Here is a 26,138-nt window from a genome sequence, read left to right as displayed (position 1 = left end):
TTTGAATGGGGAGACCTATTTGTGAGATGTGAGCTTGGGCAGTGGCAGCTTTTGTTTGGTTTTTGATTTTTAAGAGACCCTCTTTCACTGGAGGAACATGTTTCCTTTCAGTTTTCAACATTCTTACAGGGAATCAACTACTTGACATCTAAGGATGTCTAATCTAAATCTTGAAGTTAACAGCTTACAAATTGAGCAATCTTTGCCTGCCAATTAACAACAACATTATTCTTCTGGTTTTTAAGTCAAAAACCTTGGGTCGTCCATGATGCTTCTATTTCTCTTTCTCCCTCCAATCCAACCCACAGAAAATCCTTACATTCAAAATATATCCAGGATCCATTCACTTATGTCTTGCTGTAGACTTCTCTCTGATCTCACCGTTTGGAACTAGCAACCTTAATGTCTTTTCTGCAGACAGCCACAGAGGACTACAGGTAAGTAGGTTAGATCATGGTAATCCTTGACCCAAAACTCTCCAGTGTTGTCTGTATCATGCAGAATAGAAGCCAAAGTCCTCTTGTGGTCTAATTTCCCTCTTGATCTGGGCCCAGTCTTATCACTGATTCCCTACAACTCTCTTGCTCAGTCTACTCCAACCACTGGCTTCCTCTCTGCTGTTCTAGAATACTAGGTAAGTTTGTACCCCATTCCTTGGCCTGCTGTTCCTTTGTCTAGAGTGCCTTCCCCAGGTCTCCATGTGATTTGCTACCTTTCCTATTTCAGGCTTGCCCAACTGCCATTTTCTCAAGTAGAACATCCCTGGACACTCTTAACTGAAATTTCAAACTTTCCTCCTGTGCCCCCCCCCAATCTTACTATCTATTTTCCCACTTTATTTTACCCTATAGCATTTATCATAATCTAAAATACCATATATTTGTTGAATAACTATATTTTCCCCATGAAACTAATATAACAGTATGCTAACTAAATGAAATTAAAATTTTAAACAAGAAAAAAGAGAGAGAAAATGCCATATATTTTTCACACTAATCTTGTGTGTTGCCAGTTTCCCCTGTAGAATATAAGGTTCGTGTCATAGGGCTGGTCTAGGGTGAGGTAAAGAGATGCTCAGGGTCATGCTAGTGCAGGCACTCCAGCCCCAGCCTTGCTTTCTTAAAGGCAGAGATTTTTATCCATTTGTTGGTGGACACCTCCAATATGCCCACAGTGGTACCTGGCATCTAGCAAATGTTGGACAAATGTTTACTGGTTGAAAATCGCTCATAGACTTAATAATTTCAGAAAACCCAACATATCCCAAATAGTATCTGCTGGTCAGTATTGGAGCTTAATAACAAGTTCACCTCCAGTGACCTATTTTAATTCCATTAAGTAGTTTCACATTAACAAGGTATAAAACGCTTGATAGGATATTCAACTTCACCCATATAGGCATATTTTCACACCTGATTCAGAGATGGGGTTAGTGAGAAATAGTTCTTTATCCATGGGTAGGTATTTAAAATCCTCTCCCACATGCCAGAGGTTATAAAATGCACACCTGTATTGTGCACATGTACATTTATTTGCATATTATACTTGCCTTAACATGCAAAATAAAACACATTGGCCTTAAAATACTTTGTATTTTAAACAGCTAAAACTACTCTTGTTTTGATTCGTTTTGGTTAGTTAGTTCCCTGCTATGGAGATCTACAGTCTGAGGATCATGTTATATTCCTTTAGTTTTTTCACCGCATTGCTTTTTAATTTATGTGAGAACAGAGTGGGGCAGAAGGAAGAGCACAGCATTTATCGCAAGGCTACCACGCTATAAGTGCCCTAATCCTATGCTGAGAACATTCGGCGACATTTATCGACCAGTTGAGTCAAGAAAATTCCATTAGAGCTGGATGGTAGAGAAAATTTCTAGGGATAAAACTTAGGTTATGCCTAGTATTCTAGTTGCAAAAAAGGCAAGCATCCATTATACTTGAAATTCAAATTTGTAACACGTGGGTTAGAAAAGAGACTAAAATACTGAATTCTAATATCACAAAGAGTTATTTTCTAAAACAGTTTTCTGGGATTCAACATCAGGTGACTTCTTTCTTTTTTTCTTTCTTTCTTTCTTTCTTTTTTTTTTTTTTTTTTTTTAGCTTTTAATTAAACCTTAATTTGGTCATGACATTTTGAGAGATTTAGACAATTTTCAACCTTCCCACAGTGATTCATCATTCTCCCCTTTTGACAGTGAGTTCTTCCCACACAGAGAATTTCAGCTGAACAAATATAATTAGTAGCAATATTGCATTCAATTCCATGTTTAAACACACGTACAAGAATTATTAATGATTTTGAAATAATTAAAGAAGTGGAAAGAAATTACTTTTCATTACGAAGCAGAGAACATCAAAACATTTCAGTCCAGTCTCTGGGAAAAGTGAAACAAGGAGAAAATGTGGGGAAGGAAGGAGAGTGGGGAAGAGGCAGAAAGAGAAAACTTATTCAGAGTTTTTAACCCTGTGTAGAAATGTCTGTTGTAGGGATCCCATTTGCACTCTTTTCCCTTTTCCAACCTCATTCCTTTCAAACATGTTTAGAACACTTTAGAAAGGGAAAAGCGTTTGTCACCCACCTATTGTCCAATCTATTTTTAAGTCTTTCTAGGTCAAGGAGGTGAGAACAAAATACAGAAATTTCTGATACTCTGAGCATTCTTCAAAGAACCATTCCTCCAGCTATCTGGTTTTCAGCTACTCCCGAGTTACAGGCATGGTATGGTAATATGTGCAGTGCCAATAGCGATCAATGAAATGCATAAAAAGGCAGAATTAGTAGATATTGTTAGATCAGTATTCACATTGCAAAATTTTAAAACAACCATAAAGGTATGAAATATACTTTTATTATCTTAACTAGGTACAAATATCAAGGGATATTTTTACATAGAGAACATTATTCAAAATTAATCTTGCATTAATTTACTTATTTACTCAAGCAAATACTGGAGAAAAGAAATGCGGGAAGATAAATGTCATTTGAAATGTTTTTATGTCAAAATCAAACTTCAAAATATTGAAGTGGGGTTATCTGCTTCAGAAAGGTATATGCCTCGCTGGTTAATTTTCATACAGAAACGTGATGGTGTAATTTCCAAGTTTTGCTTGGGGGTTGAAAAGAACTAGAAAGAACATGGCTCCTACCTTTAAAATAAAAATAAATTCAGGCCAATTGCAAGTTCATGAATTTCTGTGACCCCACAAGAGAGCTGAGGAAGCAGAGCACCCAACAAACCCTAATTCTAGGGGGAGACAGGGACCTGTAGGGAGAGACTAGATGAAAAGGGATGCTTCTTACCTGGAGCCCCACTGGTCAAGGGGTAAAAATAATTCAGCTAAAACTGGTGGTGAACTGGTGGAAGCTGAATGCGGCTGGCAAGACCTCGTGAGTGATGTGGGAAGGGGGTTCCATCACTCTTGCAAACCTTACTCTCTGCGCTTTCCACCTGAAGGGGCACAGTCCTGGGAATAAAGACGCCCCAGAATGAGAAGAAACACTACTTGGAATCTTCACCTTTATCTTCTTTATAAAGCAAAAGAATCTAAGTGGGAAGAAGGTGAAAAGAAAAACAAATAATAATATAACTGTAGCCCTTAAGAACTTAATGAAAACCCATTTCAGCTAAGAGACGGCAACAGAAATAAAGAAACCTAAAAATCCCTCTACGCTCTAGGGAAGTTTCTCAACTTTGACACTATTTGACACTCTGAGGCAGAGAAATCTTTGTTGGCGGAATGCTGTACTCTGGAATGCAAGATATTAAAAGCACTGCCCAGTTTTGGCAGACAAAAATGTCTTTTAAAAAAAAATTTTCTTAATGTTTATTTTATCTTTGAGACAGAGAGACAGAGCATGAGCGGGGGAGGGGGAGGGGCAGGGAGAGAGAGAGAGAGAGAGAGACAGACAGACAGACAGAATCCCAAGCAGGCTCCAGGCTCTGAGCTGTCATCACAGAACCCGATGCAGGGCTCGAACTCATCAACCGCAAGATCACGACCTGAGCCGAAGTCAGAGGCTCAACCAACTGAGCCACCCAGGTGCCCTGACAAAAATGTCTTTTGACATCCCCTAGCTACTCTCCAGCATTATGCTAATAAGTCTGGAGTATAAGTAATAATCGAATACTGTTCAAAAGCTGCAAAAGACGTATAGTCTCTGAGGCACAGAACAAGCAAAGAACTAAAACTGAGGGAAAAGCATCATTTGAGAAAAATCCTCCAGTAAATCAGCCCCCACCCTAAACACCAGGTGCCAGCAGAGAATTATGAAGCTTGTGCACCAAGGATAAGTACAGCGAAAAGAAATGTGAATCACACTGCAACTAGACTAACAAGATCTCACGCTAAATGCCTACCAGAAAGAGCTCAGGCCCATTTCCAAACTAAGCATTTACCTCACTCCACTGTTCTACATGACATGGAAAATGCAAGAAAACCAATTTTTGCTAAGAGAAAATTAATCAACAACCAGACTCAATTAACACACAGGTATTAGAATTATCTGAAAAAGAATTTAAATGATTATGCTTCGCATGGTAAAGGTTCTAACAGAAATGGTGAATACCACTCAAGATAGGATGGGTAATTTGCAGAGAGATGGAACTACAGGAATGAGTCAGGTGGGAACGCTAGCAATGGAACATAGTAGAGAGGTGAAAGATGCCCTCAGTGGGCTCATCTGTAGAATCAGCAGAGCCACAGAACCGATGACCCTGAACATAGGTCAAAAGAAATAGCCCAGACCAAAATACAAAGATTAAAAAAGACTGCCCAAAACAGAACGAAATAGCCAAGAGCTATAAGAAAATACCAAATGTCCTCACATACACATAATTAAATTCTGGAAGGAGACAGGAGATAGAACAGGGCAAAAGAAGTATTTGAAGAAATGACAGTTAGAAAGTGTCCAGGAATAGCAACAGATATGGAATCATAGATGTAAGAAACTCAGAGAACAATGGAATAAATACATACACACATATGCATACTCAAAAACACGCCACATCAATATGCAAACTGCTGACAACAACAGACAAAGGGAAAATCCTTAATAGTTCAGGTAAAGTAAGAAAATCCTCCTCTTGACATTTGAATATTAACTGCTATTAAAGGTGTCTTAACAAACACCCTCAACATTTCCCAAATTAATATGAAACAAAAATCAATGTACCTGAAAATCTATTGTAATCCTGTAAGCTGGACGAGAACAATCAGAAATTGAAATTTTAAAGTTTTTTTTAATGTTTATTTATTTTTGAGAGACAGAGAGAGAGCGTGAGTAGGGGAGGAGCAGAGAGAGAGGTAGACACAGAATCAGAAGCAGGGTCCAGGCTCCCAGCTGCCCGCACAGAGCCCGACGCAGGGTCTCAAACTCACGAACTGTGAGATCATGACCTGAGCTGAAGTCGGACGCTCAACCACTGAGCCACCCAGGCGCCCCCAGAAATTAAAATTTTAAAAAAGAAAACCATTCATAGTGATGCCAAAAATATGAAATACTTAGCGATAAATCTGACAAAACATGTACAAGTCGTGTAGAATGCCTGAATACTTAAAATTAGAAACCATTGGTGAGATAAATTAGAGAAAACCAAAATAAATGGAAAGATATACCTTGCTCATGGGTTGTGCAACTAAATATGTTCTAAATGTCTATTTTATTCAAATTGATCTGTGGAATCAATGCAGTCCGAACCAGAACTTTATGAAGTTTTTGGATAAATTGACACAATGGTTCCAAAATCTGTATGCAAATTCAATGGATCTAGAAGAACCAAAATAATTTTGAGAAAGAACTAAATTGGAGGACTAATAATTCCTGATTTCAAAAGCTACTGTAAGCAAGACCGTACGGTACTCGCATGAAGATAGATCAATGGAACAGAACAGAGAGTCTAAAGGTAGAGCATAGTCTATAAAAAGAAAAATATTTGAGACCTTGGGTCTCAAAGTGCAAGATTGCTTAGATACAACTCCAAATGTAGGGTCTATAAAAGAAATACATGGATAAATTGGACTTAACCAAAATTAAAACTGACTTATTTCAAAAGAAAAAGTTAAACATTGTTAGCTTAACTTGATTGCAGGGAAGGAAGAAAGGAAGAATCAGAAAAAAGAGCACGATGCCAATCTAGCTTCTCCTTCCCTTCCTGAAAGGCAAGGAAGGGCATCCATTCCAGTGACATGGGGAACTAAACCAGTTTTCACCAGCTTGTGTCCTTATATCCTCATACTCTCATAAAAGCCAATTTAAACTCAAAAGTCTTGCTGAGGAGGTTAGTTTTACCCAGGCCTTAGGAGCATCAGATCTTTCTGTCCGTGTTTTTTCGTTTTTGTTTTTTCCTGACAGCTGTCGCCAACAGAGTAAAGTCAATATCGGGAGTCATAAGCCTGAATCCATGAAGGATATATTCAGAAGTAGTACAGATCCCCAAAACAAGCTTAAGATAACATTCAGGTGGAAAGGTGCCCAAAATGGCCCTCAACATATTTCATGGAAAGAGCCTCAGGTTAACATTTGCCTGTTTATATTCTGAGGAATAAGGCCATACAAAAATTTCATAACAACTACTAGGAAAGATTCCACTGTAGTGAACCAAGCTCACACAGGATAGCTCTTTCAAGGGCAATGATCAAGTAACTTGATATTGCATGATTTTGTTCTATGTCTCAATCAAGATCATATTTCTCTACTCCTGCTAACTTTCTTATTTGTCTAATGTTTTATTAATGCTATTTCTTCTTGGGAAAAAATACAAAGAGAAGACGATGTTTTTGCTGCCTACTTTGAAAAGTAAAGCTCTGTATCCATTATCATTCTATTCACACTAAAAACAATTAAAAAAACAAGCCATGTAGAAGATTTGTGCATTCAATTCAATTTTATGACAATAATATTGTGAGATTCACTCCAATTTGTTTTGACTTTGTTTTTCCTTTAAAATAGTTTTTAACATTTTAACATTTTAAACAGAATTATTATTATAGAAAATTATTATAGAAAAATAGCAGCAAAATTATTATAGAATTATTTTTATAGAAAAAAATAGCTGAAAAATTAAACCAAAACATTAGTCTACTATATTGCCAGAATGCTTAAACAGATAATGACCTTTAACACCTGTACCTCAATTACAGGTAGTTTATAGATCTAAACGAAAGGGCCAGCATTGTAAAGCACTTAGATAATAATGTAAGGGAATATCTCCATGATATCCCTCTTCCCTCTAGAGAAGGGAAGAATTTGTTAAGCAAGACACACAAAAACACCAATCATAACGTCCAAAATTCATATTTATAAACTTCTTTTCATCAAAAGACATTTTAATAGTTTCCTTAAAAGTTAGGCATACACTGGGGCACCTGAGTGGCTCAGTCAATTGAGCGTCTGACTTCGGCTCAGGTCATGATCTCACGGTTTGTGGGTTCGAGCCCTGTGTCGAGCTCTGTGCTGACAGTTCAGAGCCTGGAGCCTGCCTCGGATTCTGTGTCTCCCTCTCTCTCTGCCCCTCCCCTGCTTGCTCTCTGTCTCTCTCTGTCTCTCTCTCTCAAAAATAAATAAACATTTAAAAAAAATAAAAATAAAAAGTTAGGCATACACTTATACGACCCAGCAATTCCAATTCAAAGGGTTTATCATAGAGAATCGGAAACATTTTCACACACGTGTGCATGAATGCTCATAGGATCATTATTTGCAATGATCAGTACAGGCATTCCTCAGAGATATTGTGGGTTTGGTTCCAGGCCACTGCAACAAAGCAAATACAGCAATAATGTAAGTCAAACAAATTTTCTGGCTTCCCAGTACATATGAAAGTTATGTTTACACTATAGTGTAGTTTATTAAGTGTGCAATAATATTACGCTAAAAAGACAGTGTACATGCCTTAATTTAAAAATACCTGGGGCGCCCACGTGGCTCAGTTGGTCAAGCATTGGACTCTTGATTCCGGTTCAGGTCATGATCTCATGGTTGCGAGATGGAACCCTGAGTTGGGCTCTGCACTGGGTGTGGAGCCTACTTGAGATTCTCTCTCTCCCTCTTCCTCTGCCCCTCTCCTGCTTGTGTACTTCCTCTCTCTCTCTCTCAAAATAAATACATTAAATTAAATTTAAATTTAAAAAATAAAAATACTTTATTGCTAACAAATGCTAACAATCATCTGAGCTCTCGGTAGGTCATAATCACTGATCACAGACCACCATAACAAATATAATAATGGAAGTTCGAAATATTGCAAAAGTTACCGAAGTGTGATAGAGTCACAAAGTGAACACATGGTGTTAGAGAAATGGCATCAATAGACTTGTTCAATGCACGGTCACCACAAGCCTTCAGTTTGTAAACAAACAAACAAACAAAAAAACGCACTATCTGCAAAGCACAGTCAAGTGAAGCACAATAAAACGAGGAATGCCTGTAGTTGGAAACAACATAAATGTCCTTCAACAAGTGCCTACATCAACACGCTGTGATACATCTATACTGTAGAATATTACTAAGCAATTACAAAAAGGATGAATTATTGATACAACATTGATGAATCTCAAATGCATTAAATTGAATGAAAGAAACCAGTCTCCAGAAAGTTATATACAAGATGATTTCATTTATATGGCATTCTGAAAAAGGCAAAAATAGAAAAATAGAAAAATAGAAAACAGATCAGTTGTTACCATTGGCCAAAGATGGGAAAAGGGTCTGAATACAAAAGGCAGCACAAGGAAATTCTTTGGGATGTCAGAATTGTTTTGCACTGTAGCAGTTACAAAAATTGTGCATGTTTAAAACTCATAAAACTGTATGCCAAAAACATGAATTCTGATGACTGCAGTTTTTTTAAATTAAAAATAAATTTAAAATACAATATTAAGGAGATATGCAAAAGATCCTATAAGGATGTGCCTAGAATCTAGAAAATAAAAAGAAACTAACAGAGGAGAAAACCAATACAAAATGTGTAAAAGAGTTGAAGAGTTACATCACAAAATTAAAATAAAGAAACAAATGGACAGTAAAGGAAATTATATATTTATATTCATTAACAACCAAACAGAATCATAAGACATTGCTCACATAACAAATGGTTAAATTCACTTTAACAAGTGTTTGTGAAAATAAGAAGCAACAGAACCCTTACATAATGAAAAATGGAGGGAAATTATTTCAATCGCTTTGTGGACAGTTTAGAATTAATAACATTGAAAAGATATCTGCCCATCAGTTCTAATACTACTAATATATGTGCCCAAGGAGACACGTACGGAAAAGTTTATTATAACCCCAAACTGGAAATAACCCTCGTATCATGAATTCATTTTACTACACTATGGCTTTCTAATGTTTTCAACTAGGATTCCATGTAAGTGATACATGTTGGGGATATTGTATCAATGCTCACTCCTACTCTTAGATTGATTCAGGAAAGGCAAATCAGATGTGGGAGAGTTTTCTGGTCACTTCTTCGAAAGTTTAGCTTCTAGTCCAAAAGACAGCCACAAGAAGAATTGGACAGCATGATGTTTTTGGAATTTGTCATATCAGGCTATCATGCCTGGGACTGCTGCAGCCTTTCTACAGTCAGCCTGAGGAAAAAGTTAAGGATGTTAAGTTAATGTTAGTTAAGTTACATTAAAGATAGTAGAGCCTAGGGAAAGACAGAACCAGAGTCCCTGATGCCTACATTAGTCCATTTTTATCAATGAACTCCTGAGTCCAACTTACCTCTACACTTACTTCTTTAGCCACATTGGGTCAGAGTTTCTGTTACTTAAAAAGAAACTATCCAAAATGGTACAATAGACAGACCTATAAATGCCAGTTTTGTCTCTGTGCATAATGTCCATCTAGACAATAAGTTGTTACTATGTAACTGTGCTACTGTGATCAAAACACCAGGGTAAGCTCTTTTGGACAGATCTCTCCATTTCCCATACAATGATATAATGTGTTTAAAAGCACCCTGGTGTATTTCTCATACTATTTCTAACCGTAACAAGAAATTATGAAAGTCTTATTATTGTTACTCTTAAAGACCTACATCACAGGACTTCTTAGCAATGCTATCCTATGTGGCCATGCTTTAAATATGTCTTGCCTTTTATTTTCTAAAGAGGAAAATTTTAAATTTCTAAAAATAAAATTTTATGCAAATAATCAAGGTTTTACTAGAGAAAAGATTACAAATTATATACAGTCAAAAAATCATCCATTTATGATCAGGTTTAGCATTTTGTTTAAAAACTTCCAAAAACTTTAAGAACCTATGAACACATACTTTTATTAAAAAAAAAATGACACTAATTAATGCACATTGTTCTGGGATCCGCCTTTTAAACTTACCATTATATTAAGAGAATCTTTTCCAACCACATTATGATTCATCTGTCTGATTTATTTAGAACTATGTTAAAAATGTCTGGATGATTTCAACTAGCATTTATTGTAGAAAAATTAAGTTACTGATCTAAAAACAAAAGGACTCTCAATTTACACTAGGCACCTCAAAATTAGCATTGAGAGAGAAGACTTCAATTAGAATAACAGGCTATTTATTAGAACTATTTAAAGAAAATGGCTCTAAAAATATTGTCCATTATTCAAACTAGAAAGTCATGAGCCGTGCTCTGGTTTCACCTTTATAATTAATTTAAAACATTATTATTCTTTTTCATTCTGTAAGTTCTTGGCCAGGAGACACAAAATGATAATTTTTCCTATGAATGTAATATGATATTAGTTTTGCCTTTATTCCTTTTTCTCTCATGTAATAGTGAAAACCTACTTAATGAGCTCTGCCATTAAGGGCTGCCAAAAAGTATCGGTAATCTCACTAGCTTGACATCAGATCTATAAAAATTAATCTATTTAGAGTGTGACTATGGAGACAGGCAGATAGTGCCTTACAATACTACCAAAGATCATCTAAATGCTGCTCTCCTGTGCTTGGAAAAGCCCTAGAGGTTAGTGGGCTAAGAAGAGAACCATGAAAATATCTATATACACTGCAACAGTCTGACTTGTAGTTTGTTTGCCCAGAACGTTCTTACACTCTAAGCTGCAGTCCCCAGTTTGTGGCCCACTAATGTCATCAGTCTGCAAGACACCTTTGTTTTATTTCTTTTTTCCTTTTATTTCCAGTTTTCAATCCCATCCAACCCCAACCACCATAAGTAGCACAGAATAAGATGTCTGAGTTTGGGATATAATTATTCTTAATGTGACCTACTGTTTCCACACTTTTCTGCAGGCGAGCTACATGGTCTACCCTTCCACCGGAACCTAGTTCTTCCACTATCCAATGTCCAAATGCTTTGTGTTATTTTTACTATATGTACACTTGATTACACATACACTTGATTAATAATCTTTTGACTACTGCCATAGCTTGCCTCTGAAAACAGACTGTCGTCTGTGACTTCCCCTCTTCTTTGTTCTGATTTTGCACTACTCACCCTCTCACCCCAGAGATACTCGGTGTCCTTCTCTACCCCAGGGCTCTATAAAAGAGTGGCCTTTGAAAGCTTTCCCTTCTCTGAGTATCATTACCATAATCTGGATTTTCTCTGCCCTTTCTCTTCCAGCAAAAATGTGACTTCTCTCTGTAGTCTTTTACCCCTTCTGGAGAAATTGCAAAATAACGTTATAAGTTATCCATGCTGACATCTTAAAGACCTTCAGTGTCTGCTGACTGTCTTGGCTGCTTTGAAGTGGATGAGCACCGTTATCCAAGACTGGTTGGGGTGCTCAGTATTGGTGGTGAGCACTGAGCCTTATCTGTGGCCACCACATGGGGGCGCCTTTTTCGTTTCAATGGAGAGATCCCACCCGCGCCACATCTTCGTCTCAGACTGAACCTAAGCCACAATACACACACTGTGTACCAGGGAGTCCTTGCAACCTTGTTGGACAGATGTTTGGCCCATTTCTATAACAACAATTGTAATGCATGAAGAACAGCGTTTCTGTGCAACAACAAAATAACAAATACTATTGAGGGCTCACTGTGTCTCAGGGATTTTACCTGCATACTCTCTATACAAACACCCTACAAGGTAGGTGACATTATATCCATTTTAAAGATGAAACACTGACTCTAAGATTAGGGGAAAACTAGTGAAATATGAATAAAGTGTAGTTTAAAGTTTTATTCCAATGTTAATTTCCTAGTTTTGATAGATCTACCATGAATTTATAAGATATTAACTTAGGGAAAGATGGGCAAAAGATACAAAGGAATTTTGCACTGTTTTCTAACACTTCTGTAAATCTAATAAAATTACTTCCAAATTAAACGTATTTTTTTGAATTTTCTTTTTTGAGAGAGAGAGCGTGCACGCGTGTGCTCACCCACAGGAGAGAGAAAGAGGGAGAGAGAGGATCTTAAGCAGGCTCTGTGCCCAGCACAGACCCCAGGGCTCAATCTCACAACCGTGAGATCATAACCTGAGCCAAATCAAGAGTTGGAGGCTTAACCAACCGAGCCACTCAGTTGCCCCTGAAATTAAAAGTATTTTTAAATGATGTTAAGGAGTTTGTTCAAGGTCAGTGTTCCACTATAACTTGAAATACAGTAATAGAAATATGAGATAGGTCTGTAGAGAAGCAAGCGGACCTGGGGGTTTGGAAGGAATAAGGGACAAATCAGGACCCACTAAGGGCAGAAGAATGGTATGGAAAGTACCTCTCTGGGAAGTAGACTACCCTCCTTGTGATCTCCTAGGCAGGGAGGGATTGTGGGAGAAGAGAGAGAGGGAACAAAAGGAAAGAAGGGTCACTAGGAATACATTTGTTAGGGCAAGACTCGCATTTGAATTACTGCTATTGAGTGCTTGCTTCGGCAGCACATATACTAAAATTGAATTACTTCTATTGTATTGTGCTTGTTGCAACTTCTTGAGAGGACACTAATTTGGAAGTTCCACTTAAGACAGTGGAAAATCAGTCAAAGTCACCTGAAAAAACAAAGTTCTTTTCATCAAAAATATGTCCCCGTCACCAATTGGCAAAATAACACAGACACCCCCTCCCCCCCCCCCACACACACATACACATTCAATGAGATGCCATTCATTCAAAGTCTCTCTATGGGGACAAAGGTAGAATGCAGTAACTTCCAGTCCTTTTATCAGGCAAGAAACAGCAGGGAGTCTACTGGAACAGTTCTCATTATAGGCTTACAAAATATTTAAAATTTGAAAGAAGGAAACGTGAAACACATCCAACAGTGTCAGTGAACACTGACTGAATATCCAAAAAAGATATAAAGTAGAATTTCCTAAGCTATTTAAGCTTGTCATATCGCCAAATTAAAGTTTTAAAAGACAAATAACTATTTTAATGGATTTTTAGACCCCCAAAAATGACATTACAGAATTTTCAATTGAATGCAATTTTAAGGATGGGCTAGAATATCAAACTGTTGTGTTATCTTTCCAAATATCAGTGCATTCTAGCAATTTTTTTATTGCAGTAAAAAACACATAATGTAAATACATATCCTTGTAGCAATGTTTAAGTGTACAGCACATTACTGTCAACTATATGCACCCTATTGTACAATAGATCTCTGGAACGTTTTCGTTTCTCATGACTAAAAGTCTGCACCCATTGAGCAACTCTGTTTTCCCTCCCCACCAACCCTGGCTACCACCATTCAACTTTCTAAGTGTCTGATTACTTGAGAACTTCATGTAAGTATAGTCATGCATTATTTCTCCTTCTGTGACTGACTTACTTCATTTAGTATAATGTCATCAAGGTTCATCCTTGTTGAGGCATATATGCCAGGACTTCCTTCTTTTTGGGGAGTGAATAATATTCCATTGTATTTCTATAGCACATTTCCATTTAGGTTGCTTCCATAATTTAGCTATTATAAATAATGCTGCAGTGAACATGGGTGTAAATCTGTCTCAAAGATCTAGTTTTCAATTCTTTTGGATGTATACCCAGAAGTAGGATTGCTGGATCCAATGCTAATTCTATTTTCAAATTTTTGAGGAAATTGTTTATCCTTTTCCATAGTGGTTGTATAATTTTACAATCCCATGAACAGTGCACAATGGTTTGAATTTCCCCACATTTTTGCTATTTTGTTATTTTATATTTTTTGATAGTAGCCATCCTAATACATATGGCCCCCTCTGCCATCTTTCAGTTACCATTTACATGGAGTATCTTATCCATCCTTTCACTTTCAGCCTATGTGTGTTTTTACCTCTAAGGTGAGTCTCTTGTGGACAGAAGAGACTTTGATCTTATTTTTTAATCCATGTAGCCACTCTGTCTTCCAAATGGAGAGTTTGATCCATTTACATTTAAAGTAATTACTAACAAGGAAAGACTATTGTTTTAATTATTTTGTGTCTTGTTATTTTCTCTTGCTACATTCCTTTGTGCTTCATCAAATTTTGCATTGACATGCTTTGATTTTTTTCTCTCATTTTCTTTTGTGTATTTTCTATTCTTTGATTCCTGGTGAGTCTTAAGAAATTATTAATCCAATTGATGGTAATCACTGAAAAACAAAACCAGAGTTGAACTTTCTGAATGGGTGTCCTTCTTTTAATTTTACCTCTCCTTTACTGGAGCAGTAGATAATAGACACAAAGAAACCCCAGAGAACAAGAAATCAGAATGTTCAGGCAACTAAAAATTCACTAAACTGTCTTTTGTTAAAATGCATGAATTTTCAAAAAACTTCCTTTTTCATGATTTCTTGAGCAAGATACAAAATTATTCTCTCCCAGTTTTTTATCTTTTCACTTTTATTTTTATTATTTTATTCTTTTTTAAAAATGTTTCTTTATTTCAGAGAGAGAGAGACAGAGCATGAGCAGGGGAGGGTCAGTGAGAGACAGGGAGACATAGAATCCGAAGCAGCCTTCATACGGGGCTCAAACTCATGAACTCTGAGATCATGACCTGAGCTGATGTCAGACACTTAACTGACTGAGCCACCCAGGCACCCCTATCTCCCAGTCTTTTAAAAGCCAAACTTTATTTTGCTTTCTTTCCTATTTGAGTCGTGTTCTTAGAGACAAATTTACCAAACATATGATAGAATACAATATCTCAAGATGCTCGAGGAGAAAGCAGGCAAAATCCTCTTTGATCTTGGCCGCAGCAACTTCTTACTCAACACATCTCTGGAAGCAAGGGAAACAAAAGCAAAAATGAACTACTGGGACCTCATCAAAGTAAAAAGCTTCTGCACAGTGAAGGAAACAATCAGCAAAACTAAAAGGCAACCGACAGAATGGGAGAAGATATTTGCAAATGACATATCAGATAAAGGGTTAGTATCCAAAATCTATAAAGAAGTTATCAAATTCAACACCCAAAAAACAAATAATCCAGTGAAGAAATGGGCAAAAGACATGAATAGACATTTCTCCAAAGAAGACATCCAGATAGCCAACCGACACATGAAAAAATGCTCAACATCACTCATCATCAGGGAAATACAAATCAAAACCACAATGAGATACCACCTCACACCTGTCAGAATGGTAACATTAACAACTCAGGCAACAACAGATGTTTGCCAGGATGCGGAGAAACAGGATCTCTTTTGCATTGTTGGTGGGAATGCAAGCTGGTGCAGCCACTCTGGAAAACAGGATGGAGGTTCCTCAAAAAACTAAAAATAGAACTACCCTATGACCCAGCAATTGCACTACTAGGCATTTATCCATGGGATACAGGTGTGCTGTTTCGAAGGGACACAGGCACCCCAATGTTTATAGCAGCACTATCAACAATAACCAAAGTATGGAAAGAGCCCAAATGCCCATTGATGGATGAATGGATAAAGAAGATGTGGTATGTATATATTTATATATATATATATATATATATATATATATATATATATACACACACACACACACACACACACACACACACACACGCACACAATGGACTGTTACTCGGCAATCAAAAAGAATGAAATCTTTCCATTTGCAACTACGTGGATGGAACTGTGGGGTATTATGCTAAAGAAAATTAGTCAGTCAGAGAAAGACAAATATCATATGACTTCACTCACATGAGGACTTTAAGAGACAAAACAGATGAACATAAGGGAAGGGAAACAAAAATAATATAAAAACAGGGAGGTGGACAAAACATAAGAGACTCATAAATATGGAGAACAAACAGAGGGTTACTGGAGGGGGGATGGGCTAAATGAGTAAGGGGCACTAAGGAATCTACTCCTGAAATCATTGTTGCACTACATGCTAACTAATTTGGATGTAAATTAAAAGAAAAGAAAAGAAGACGCAAATCTCATGTATACTCATAAATATTTGGATTCTGAGTCATGGAAACAATGGGTAAGATATTACATGCCAAAAATCTTATTTTTAAAATTCATTCTCAGGGTGCCTGGGTGGCTCAGTCGGTTAAGCATCTAACTTTGGCTCAGGTCATGATCTTATGGTTTGTGGGTTTGAGCCCTGAGTCTGGCTCTGTGCTGACAGCTCAGAGTCTAGAGCCTGCTTCGGATTCTGTGTCTCCCTCTCTCTGCCCCTCCCCCACTTGTGTGCACCCCCCTACTCTCTCCCTTTCTCTCTCAAAAATAAATAAATTTTAAAAAAATAATAAAATAAAATTCATTCAAAATATATATTTGGTCCTCCCATGTGCGAGGTCCATTCAAGGTGATGGCAATATGGTGACAGAGACATAGGAGGTCCCTGTTCTCTCAGAGGGTACATTCTGGCATGAGAAGGTTCAGATAAAATATGACAAATAACCACCAAAAATAATAAAATATAGTCAAAAGGGCTATGCAGGTAATTAAAAGAGGTGATGTGTTAGCTATGTTAGAGGATGACTGATTGGACTTCAAGAAAGTCCCAGCCGATGAGATTTGAATGAAAAGGAGCCAACACTGAGACTACTAAGGAGAAGGCATTTCAGGCAGAGGAAATCTGAGTACAAGGTCCTCAGGCAGGGATATGCTTGGTATATTTGAGTCATAGAAAGAAAACTGACATGGCTGGATCTTGATGGGCAAGGGCCAGTATGACTTGAGTTGAAGGAAGAAAGTTAAGTAGGGTTGGTGCATCAAGTCTTATAAATCAGCAAGTGCTTTGAAACCAGAGAAAAGAGGGTGTAGAGGAGGAGAGTGCAAAGATGCAAAAGCCATTTATGAGAACAAGATCTCCAAAAAGCACTCTTTTCCTGAAAGGAGTTGAAGAAGAGTTCACAGTGTATCCAGAGCTCCCACTGGCACCCAAGGAAAGAGTGGAGCAGGCATATGATACGATGTGATGTGGTCCGGAGACCAGGACCTGGACCAGAGTCCATCTGTGGAGTTTCCAGAAAGACAATGGAAAGCCTTTTATTAATCAACTCAAATGATTTTTAGTAAAGATAGCTTGCTTTGGGGGAGGGGCGAACCTTACTAGAGCCAAGAGCATTCTTTTTCTTCTTCGTCTCTGTTTCTACTTGTCACCATTTACTTTTCTCCCTCCTCTTTCGGTCCCATCCACTCTCAATAAGGTCATTTGTTTTTACTTCCTATAATTATTAATGCCTAGCTCTTACTAACCTCATTTACATTCTAATTGTTTAGATGATACAGTTTTCATTTTACTTTCAAATGCCTCTGCTCTGTCTTAAACCTTGTTTAACAATAAACAGTCATTATCATTATCACTGCAAATTAACCACCTTTTGCTTTTGTTTTGTTTCAGTTTTCTTGGGGACGTATTGCATTCTTTTCTTTTATTTATTTTTTTTTTTTTTGGTTCTCTAATTGTATTTATTTCCTGGAGCATTTATTTTTATTAATGTTTATTTTTGAGAGAGTGGGGGAAAGAGGGGACAGAGAGAGAGGAGCCAGATGATCCAAAGCAGGCCCCGCACTGACAGCAGAGAGCCTGTGAATTCCAGCTTGAGAACTTTGAGATCGTGACCGGAGCCGAAGTTGGATGCTTAACCATCTGAGGCACCCAGGCACCCCTTCCCTGGGACATTTACTTTGTCAATTTCCCATTCTTTCTCTTTCTCTACACATTCCCTCACCAGCAAGCATTATATCTCAAATTGTCTATACAGCTCTTTTGTCCATTTTTAAACCAACACCAACAATCTCTAATAAATCCCCAAAGCTGGCAACTTATACACGTTGCACATTTTATACATCTTCTTGCATTTTACAGGACCTTCCATTCTCTTCCTCACCTCCTAAACCCATGTGCTGGTTATTTTGTTAGTTTTACTTTTTTTAATATACTGTTAAATCAGGACTCCTTTTAATGTCTCAAATATCTCCCTTTTTCCCTTGAAGGCAAGGAAAACTCTCTGAATCATTGAAGTCCTGATAAGCTCAGTTTTTAAACCAAGACTATTTAAATATCCTTCTTTCTAGATTTTCCTCCAACAGTTTTTCATTTTCTTCCCTTTAGGTTTTGTTTTGTTTTTGTCTTAGAGAGAGAGAGAACATGTGAGCAAGGAAGAGGGGCAGACAGAGAGAGAGAGAATCTTAAGCAGACTCCACACTCAGCATGGAGCCCAATGCAAGGCTCGATCCCATGACCCTGGGATCATGACTTGACCTGAACTCAAAGAGACACACACTCAACCAACTGAGCCACCTAGGTGCTCCCCTTTTGAAACAAGAAATGTAAATGAATTGAAAGCCCAGTGGATCAAAAATAAGGAGAAATGGATTCAATTAAATAAATGGTTTACATTATCTGGCTGGCAGGTGTAGAAAAAAATTACTTGACTTGGTTTAATTATCTCTAATATATGAGGATAACATGCAAAAAAAAAGTCTATAGGAACGCTTCTACGATGTTACTAAATAATTTATTATCCATTTTCCAGATCACATCACTGTCTTCTAATCATACAGGAACTCAAAAGAAGCACAAATCGTTGACAAGTGTCCAATTTGAATGTGTGTAGTTGAACATGTGCTCTGCCCCATTCTCCTTTGCTTTTCTCATCTCTCCACTGACCACGTGCTCCTCTTGTTTCAAGGCCATCTGCTTCATTCACATTCACAGATCCCCCAGAGCCCTAGTGTGCCCTTTGTTTTAGCTGTCCCTTGTCTTCTTACCTCACACAGTGAGGTACCAACATCCATTCAATTAGAAAACACAGTTTTAGATTCTGTTGAAGCGAAAGCTTCACCAAAGTTAAACAGACTAGGAAAACCTGATTCAAGGTTATTCATTTTGCACTTCACTCTGCTGAAACAAAGAACAGAAAAAGTTTTAGAGGTGGGATGAGGGAGAGATAGTAGGCCCTATGTGTTTGCTAGCTGGATTTATACAAAGGAAAAGACAACTTTCTCCTATCTTCAAACAGCAGGTAGTTGTATAAGTTAGAGCAAGGCACCCACCAAATTTAGGTTCCTCCTCTCCCACAGAAACTGGGAGCTGGGAGTGCTAGCTTCCTTGATGATTAGATTACATTTCAAAGATATGCTGCTAGGTCTTTGAGAAATACAGTGCTGGGTTATAAAACTGGCTAGTGGGCTTTAAAAAGATTTTTAACACAAAGGGGCAAAGAAAGCATTGTAATTCCAAGTTTTCTAAAGTAAATGCTCTATGAAAGGAGCTCAGGGCCTAGGAACAGGAGGAAGACTGTCTGAAGTTAGGCAAGCTAAGGACAATTTTAAGGCAGACGTGGTTACTTCATTGTATCCGTGGCTGCATCTAGGAATAAATATCCATGAAGTTAAAGGCACTGGATTAATATGGCCTTAGCTTTAATTGTAACTGTCTCCTAATTCAACTTTCATGTACTCCCTGGAATAAGCTCATTCAGCTTCTAAGCCATAACTACTTGGGTGCCTTCTTGGATCACTGCCTGGGCTGGGCTGAGCACCAGGATACTCCTTGCAATATAATTCAATTCAGTACAACCGTGAAGGGAAAACAGTGTTAATTACACTTTCAAAAAAAGAAAAAACCTTCGAGTCTTCGAGTCAACATTATTCTAAATAGAAATTTGTCTTGTCTCTATTTTTATGAATTTCTACATACTCCTGGAAGGTTTTTTTTTTTCCCAAATAAAACTTGACTTCAATTGTTCCTATTCTAAGATACTGGCATCGGAAAATTAAGTTAAAGTGGAACATAGGGACATATGGTGTGAAAGACTCACAGATGTACAAGTGTAGAGCCAGTTTGGTTCAATGTAGCGAATGGCGAACTTAGTTACTTGTTGTGCCAGATTTTAAATATATGCATCGGGCAATGTCATCTCTTCACTCATTAAGATAGACCTTTCCATTGACACAGTCATCTAGCTCTTGGGGCACAGATTCAGTGGACGTACATCTGGTCACCCATCCAACTGTCTGCACAACCACCCACATCTTTGCAGCCCAGCTCTCTGAAAAGGAGCAGCCGTCTAATGGGAAGACTCAGGAGTGCACTGACTGATGATAGCCTTCTAGCTTCAGCTAGCACATGGAGGTGGCTGTGTGTCCAATGTCAAAGCCACGAAAGGAAAGAAATCAAAAAGTTTTATTCCCAGGTCTTGTTCAGAAAAATGAGACCTCGATACTTACTGTTCTCCAATATGTGATATTTTCTCCTCACTTCATGCCTTTCCACAATCACATCTGTTGGACCAGCACTGCTGTGGATCTCTCGTTGTGTTGTGCCATTTTGCTGAAATTTTTCCACCTGGAGTGGAATTTGGCAGTTTCAACTGTCAATTTTACTCAAAAACATCATTCCTTCATTTATTTATTTATTTGCTTAGGATTTTTATTTATTTATTTATTTTTAATTTAAGTATAAAATTTGTTGTCAAATTTTTTGTTTCCATACAACACCCAGTGTTCATCCCAACAGGTGCCCTCCTCAATACCTATCACCCACCCTCCCCTCCCTCCCACCATCCATCAACCCTCAGTTTGTTCTCAGTTTTTAAGAGTCTCTTATGCTTTGGCTCTCTCCCACTCTAACCTCTTTTTTTTTTCTTCCCCTCCCCCATGGTCTTCTGTTAAGTTTCTCAGGATCCACATAAGGGCGAAAACATATGGTATCTGTCTTTCTCTGCCTGACTTATTTCACTTAGCATAACACTCTCCAGTTCCATCCACGTTGCTACAAAAGGCCAGATTTCATTCTTTCTCATTGCCACATACAACTCCATTGTGTATATAAACCACAATTTCTTTATCCATTCATCAGTTGATGGACATTTAGGCTCTTTCCATAATTTGGCTATTGTTGAGAGTGCTGCTATAAACATTGGGGTACAAGTGCCCCTATGCATCAGTACTCCTGTATCCCTTGGGTAAAATCTTAGCTGTGCTATTGCTGGGTCATAAGGTAGGTCTATTTTTAATTTTTTGAGGAACCTCCACACTGTTTTCCAGAGCGGCTGCACCAATTTGCATTCCCACCAACAGTGGAAGAGGGTTCCCGTTTCTCCACATCCTCTCCAGCATCTATAGTCTCCTGATTTGTTCATTTTGGCCACTCTGACTGGCGTGAGGTGATATCTGAGTGTGGTTTTGATTTGTATCTCCCTGATGAGGAGCGCCGTTAAGCATCTTTTCATGTGCCTGTTGGCCATCTGGATGTCTTCTTTAGAGAAGACATGTTTTCTGCCCATTTCTTCACTGGATTATTTGTTTTTCAGGTGTGGACTTTGGTGAGCTCTTTATAGATTTTGGATACTAGCCCTTTGTCCGATATGTCATTTGCAAATATCTTTTCCCATTCTGTTGGTTGCCTTTTAGTTTTGTTGATTGTTTCCTTTGCAGTGCAGAAGCTTTTTATTTTCATGAGGTCCTGATAGTTCATTTTTTGCTTTCAATTCCCTTGCCTTTGGGGATGTGTCAAGTAAGAAATTGCTGCGGCTGAGGTCAGAGAGGTTTTTTCCTGCTTTCTCCTCTAGGGTTTTGATGGTTTCCTGTCTCATATTCAGGTCCTTTATGCATTTTGAGTTTATTTTTGTGAATGGTGTAAGAAAGTGGTCTAGTTTCATCCTTCTGCATGTTGCTGTCCAGTTCTCCCAGCACCATTTGTTAAAGAGACAGACTGTCTTTTTTCCATTGGATATTCTTTCCTGCTTTGTCAAAGATTAATTGGCCATACTTTTGTGGGTATAATTCTGGGGTTTCTATTCTGTTCCATTGGTCTATGTGTCTTTTTTTGTGCCAATACCATGCTGTCTTGATGATTACAGCTTTGTAGTAGAGGCTGAAGTCTGGAATTGTGATGCCTCCTGCTTTGGTCTTCTTCTTCAAAATTACTTTGGCTATTCGGGGCCTTTTGTGGTTCCATATGAATTTTAGGATTACTTGTTCTGGTTTCGAGAAGAATGCTGGTGCAATTCTGATTGGGATTGCATTGAATGTATAGATAGCTTTGGGTAGTATTGACATTTTAACAATATTTATTCTTCCGATCCATGAGCACAGAATGTTTTTCCATTTCTTTATATCTTCTTCCATTTCCTTCATAAGCTTTCTATAGTTTTCAGCATACAGATCTTTTACACGTTTGGTTAAGTTTATTCCCAGGTACTTTATGCTTCTTGGTGTAATTGTGAATGGGATCAGTTTCTTTATTTGTCTTTCTGTTGCTTCATTATGAGTGTATAAGAATGCAACTGATTTCTGGGGCGCCTGGGTGGCGCAGTCGGTTGGGCGTCTGACTTCAACCAGGTCACGATCTCGCCATCTGTGAGTTCGAGCCCCGCATCAGGCTCTGGGCTGATGGCTCAGAGCCTGGAGCCTGTTTCCGATTCTGTGTCTCCCTCTCTCTCTGCCCCTCCCCCGTTCATGCTCTGTCTCTCTCTGTCCCAAAAATAAATAAACGTTGGAAAAAAAAAAATAGAATGCAACTGATTTCTGTACATTGATTTTGTATCCTGTGACTTTGCTGAATTCGTGTTATCAGTTCTAGCAGACTTTTGGTGGAGTCTATCGGGTTTTCCATGTATAGTATCATGTCATCTGCAAAAAGTGAAAGCTTGACTTCATCATTGCCAATTTTGATGCCTTTGATTTCCTTTTGTTGTCTGATTGCTGATGCTAGAACTTCCAACACTATGTTAAACAACAGCGGTGAGAGTGGACATCCCTGTCGTGTTCCTGATCTCAGGGGGAAAGCTCTCAGTTTTTTCCCCACTGAGGATGATATTAGCTGTGGGCTTTTCGTAAATGACTTTTATGATGTTTAAGTATGTTCCTTCTATCCTGACTTTTTCGAGGGTTTTTATTAAGAAAGGATGCTGAATTTTGTCAAATGCTTTTTCTGCATCGATTGACAGGATCATATGGTTCTTATCTTTTCTTTTATTAATGTGATGTATCACATTGATTGATTTGTGAAACATCATTCCTTTAAAACCTCTTTGACTCTGCCTGAAGCTAAAGCAATCTTCTCTCCCACATCCCCACAGCACTTTGTATATACACCCCCTCCTGGCACTTATCTGCTTTACTCTAATGCTCTGATTGGTTTTCTGTCCCATCTGCTAGATTGTGGGTTCTTCCAAAGCTGGGGACATGTCTTATTCATCTTTCACCTTTTCTTTTTAAGTACATAGATGAGTATGTATAACGAGAAAGGCTCTCTCTCTAAATGAAGCAGCTGCCCATTGAGCACAGATACTGGACGTGCTTTGGCTTTTGCACCTGTTGTCTCATTTCTTTAGACACCATTCTTTCAAGGTTTCCATTGCACATGAGGAAGGAGGCTCAGGGATGGTGAGTACTTGCTGGGAAGTCAAAAAGAAAGTAGTGACTTCAGACTTAAAACATAGGATTGTTATTATATTATACAATAAATAATGGGTAATTTATACCAAAATACATAAACAAAAAAGTCAATTTTTTAATTTAATGCGCATTGGACATCTGCATAAACTGAAAAAGAATCAGCAAGTTTACTTCTCTATTAAATTTTGAATTTTTCCTGTATATGTTCATCCACTTTTGCTAATCACCATTGTGTTCTGCCTCACAAAGACACTGAGTTACAGGATTTAGGGGAAAAAATGTTAGTTACCATGTTTGGTCTGAATCATTCCTTGATTTTCTTCACATCAATATTGATTTAAAATAACTACTTGAATTAACCCAAGGCTCAATTTTATAAAACTGTACTAAGAGGGCTACACTTGTTTTGTAGAAATCTTTGTGTGTGAATGTGTGTGTATGTGTTTGTGTGTATATGTGTGTTTATGTGTTCAAACACAAGTCAACTACACACCTTTTTATTTTCAACTTCACTCAAGAGATTAACTCAATCTAACAGAGTATCATCAGTCTTCCAGAGAAGGTAATATCCATGCAGATGGGCTTAAGTGCTTTACATGCTATCATGCTCATTATTTTATTTTAATAAGCTTATTTAGATTTGTTTTGATACATAGGTGATAAGAAAAGATATGACTTTAAATATTTAATTTATGCTCAAAATAAAATTACACTCCACAGACTTCCTTCTCCTAAGTCTCTGTTTATAAAATAAAATTCTGCTTTCACACCATGCCTATAAGGCTTCTAAGGCTTCTGATTGAATAATGAATTCCCAAAATGAGGCAAAGCAGAGAAACAAATCATTCATGCTATTCCATTTGAATATGGATAAGGTATCACCCTGGGGAAAAAAAATATATATATATATATATATTATATAATTGTATAAATCATATTATATATATAGTAATTATAGAATATATATATATTTCCTGTTGTAACAAATCATCACAAATTTAGTGGTTTAAAATGATGCAAATTGATTATGTCATAGTTCTATAGGTCAGAAGAATGAATGGGCTGGGCTGTTTCCTCTGTTCTACCTCTCACAAAATCAAAATAAAGTGCCTTTCAAATATTCTTCTTTATATATGTATGTGTTCAAGCTATTCAACATCCACCATAGTTTCTAGGACTGAGTGTTGATGAATTCACCTGGAATCTCCAACACTATGTCCCCAGCATCTGTAATGAGAGCTTTAATGAATCAATCAGCAAAGCAGATAATGAGAATTAAATAATGTTTTAACTCTCTCAAAAATATTTTATGCAGTTGGTTTTTATGCAATTGGTTATAGGCTGATGCTTAAAGAAAAAAAGGAGAAAAATAACTTAAAAGAACCAAAAGTATGAAGGGTTAATGGGTTCTGAGTTCCATATTATTAACTGACCCATCGCAATAAGGGAACTGTTGTAATTATTTCTGAAATAATTTTTTAAATAGTTAGAATACAAGAACAACTGAGCAAATTGTAAGACTTTCCTAAGTATAGTGGAATAAAAAGTTACTTTTATTGTCATTAAAATAAAATGCAACAAATTTTCTTGATAGAGAAATCACTCTCATACTCAGAAGATGAATTTTCTTAGTTCCCAGAAAATTTCACTCAATTGTGAATAGATAAAAGGTGAAATGTGCAACAAATAATTGTCACACTTTCAGCCTAAAACCACTATAATTACTGTCCCAAGAATTTATAGAAATATCCTCTTCAGGACAGAAGGTTTACCACCCCCAATGTGGGGGAGTACTGACCACCAACAGCTCTGCCCTTGGCAATTATCCTCTCCTGAAGAGAGTCACTGAAAGTTCTGTACCCAATTATGATTCTGTCACCAATTCCAATGTGTGACAGGATAGTTTCCTAAATCACTAAGCAGTTCTCTGACACTGGGAGAGTCCTGCTGTCCTACTGTCTACCTGGGAGTAGGGGAGTCCTACTGTCTACCTGGAGATAGCACCAAGTCCCATTGTTTAAAGGCTCAGTCCTACAAGACTAGACTTCCCTCTGGCCCCAGATTGTCACCTGTGCTTCTATTCAACTGGTTATAGGTCAACCAGCTCCGTGGGTTCAATTCATTTGCCAGAGTGGTTCACAGAACTCAGAGAAACATTTTGCTGACTAGATTACTGGTTTATTATGAAGAGATACAACTTAGGAAGAGGCAGATAGAAGAGATGCAAAGAGTGGGGAAAGGGCACCAAGCTTCCATGCCCTTTCTGAGGGAGCCATTCGTCTTATACCTCCACATGTTCACCAGCCTGGAAGCTCTCCTGAGTAGTTCTCTTGGGTTTTGGGTTTCATTACATAAACATATTAATGAAATCATTGGTCATTGGTGATAGAACTCAATCTCCAGCCTCTCT

The 26,138-nt window shown here is 37.7% G+C and overlaps 1 protein-coding gene across 4 annotated transcripts in view; it reads right to left on the bottom strand.

Annotated features, from left to right (window-relative positions):
* Nucleotides 1-26,138, bottom strand: part of LOC132673459 (uncharacterized) — a 57,892-nt gene that overhangs the window by 18,918 nt on the left and 12,836 nt on the right. The window contains exons 2-3 of one of the 4 annotated variants that reach the window (XM_078450940.2): nt 20,555-20,672; nt 18,855-19,226 (exon numbers count right to left, since the gene is read on the bottom strand). The exons of 1 other annotated variant lie outside the window; for it this stretch is intronic. In XM_078450940.2, coding sequence (XP_078307066.2) covers nt 19,219-19,226; nt 20,555-20,672 — 126 coding nt within the window. In that variant the 3' untranslated portion in view covers nt 18,855-19,218. Of the gene's footprint in view, nt 1-18,854; nt 19,227-20,080; nt 20,673-23,140; nt 23,728-26,138 lie in introns of those variants that run through there. 2 more of the 4 variants (XM_078450939.2, XM_081796350.1) reach the window with 2 other exon arrangements.

This window comes from Panthera onca, chromosome C1 (assembly GCF_046562875.1).
Source record: "Panthera onca isolate mPanOnc1 chromosome C1, mPanOnc1 haplotype 2, whole genome shotgun sequence".
NCBI classification, from domain to species: Eukaryota; Metazoa; Chordata; class Mammalia; order Carnivora; family Felidae; genus Panthera; species Panthera onca.
Note: the sequence above shows the minus strand (reverse complement) of the source record. Positions and strands in the feature narration are given on the sequence as shown.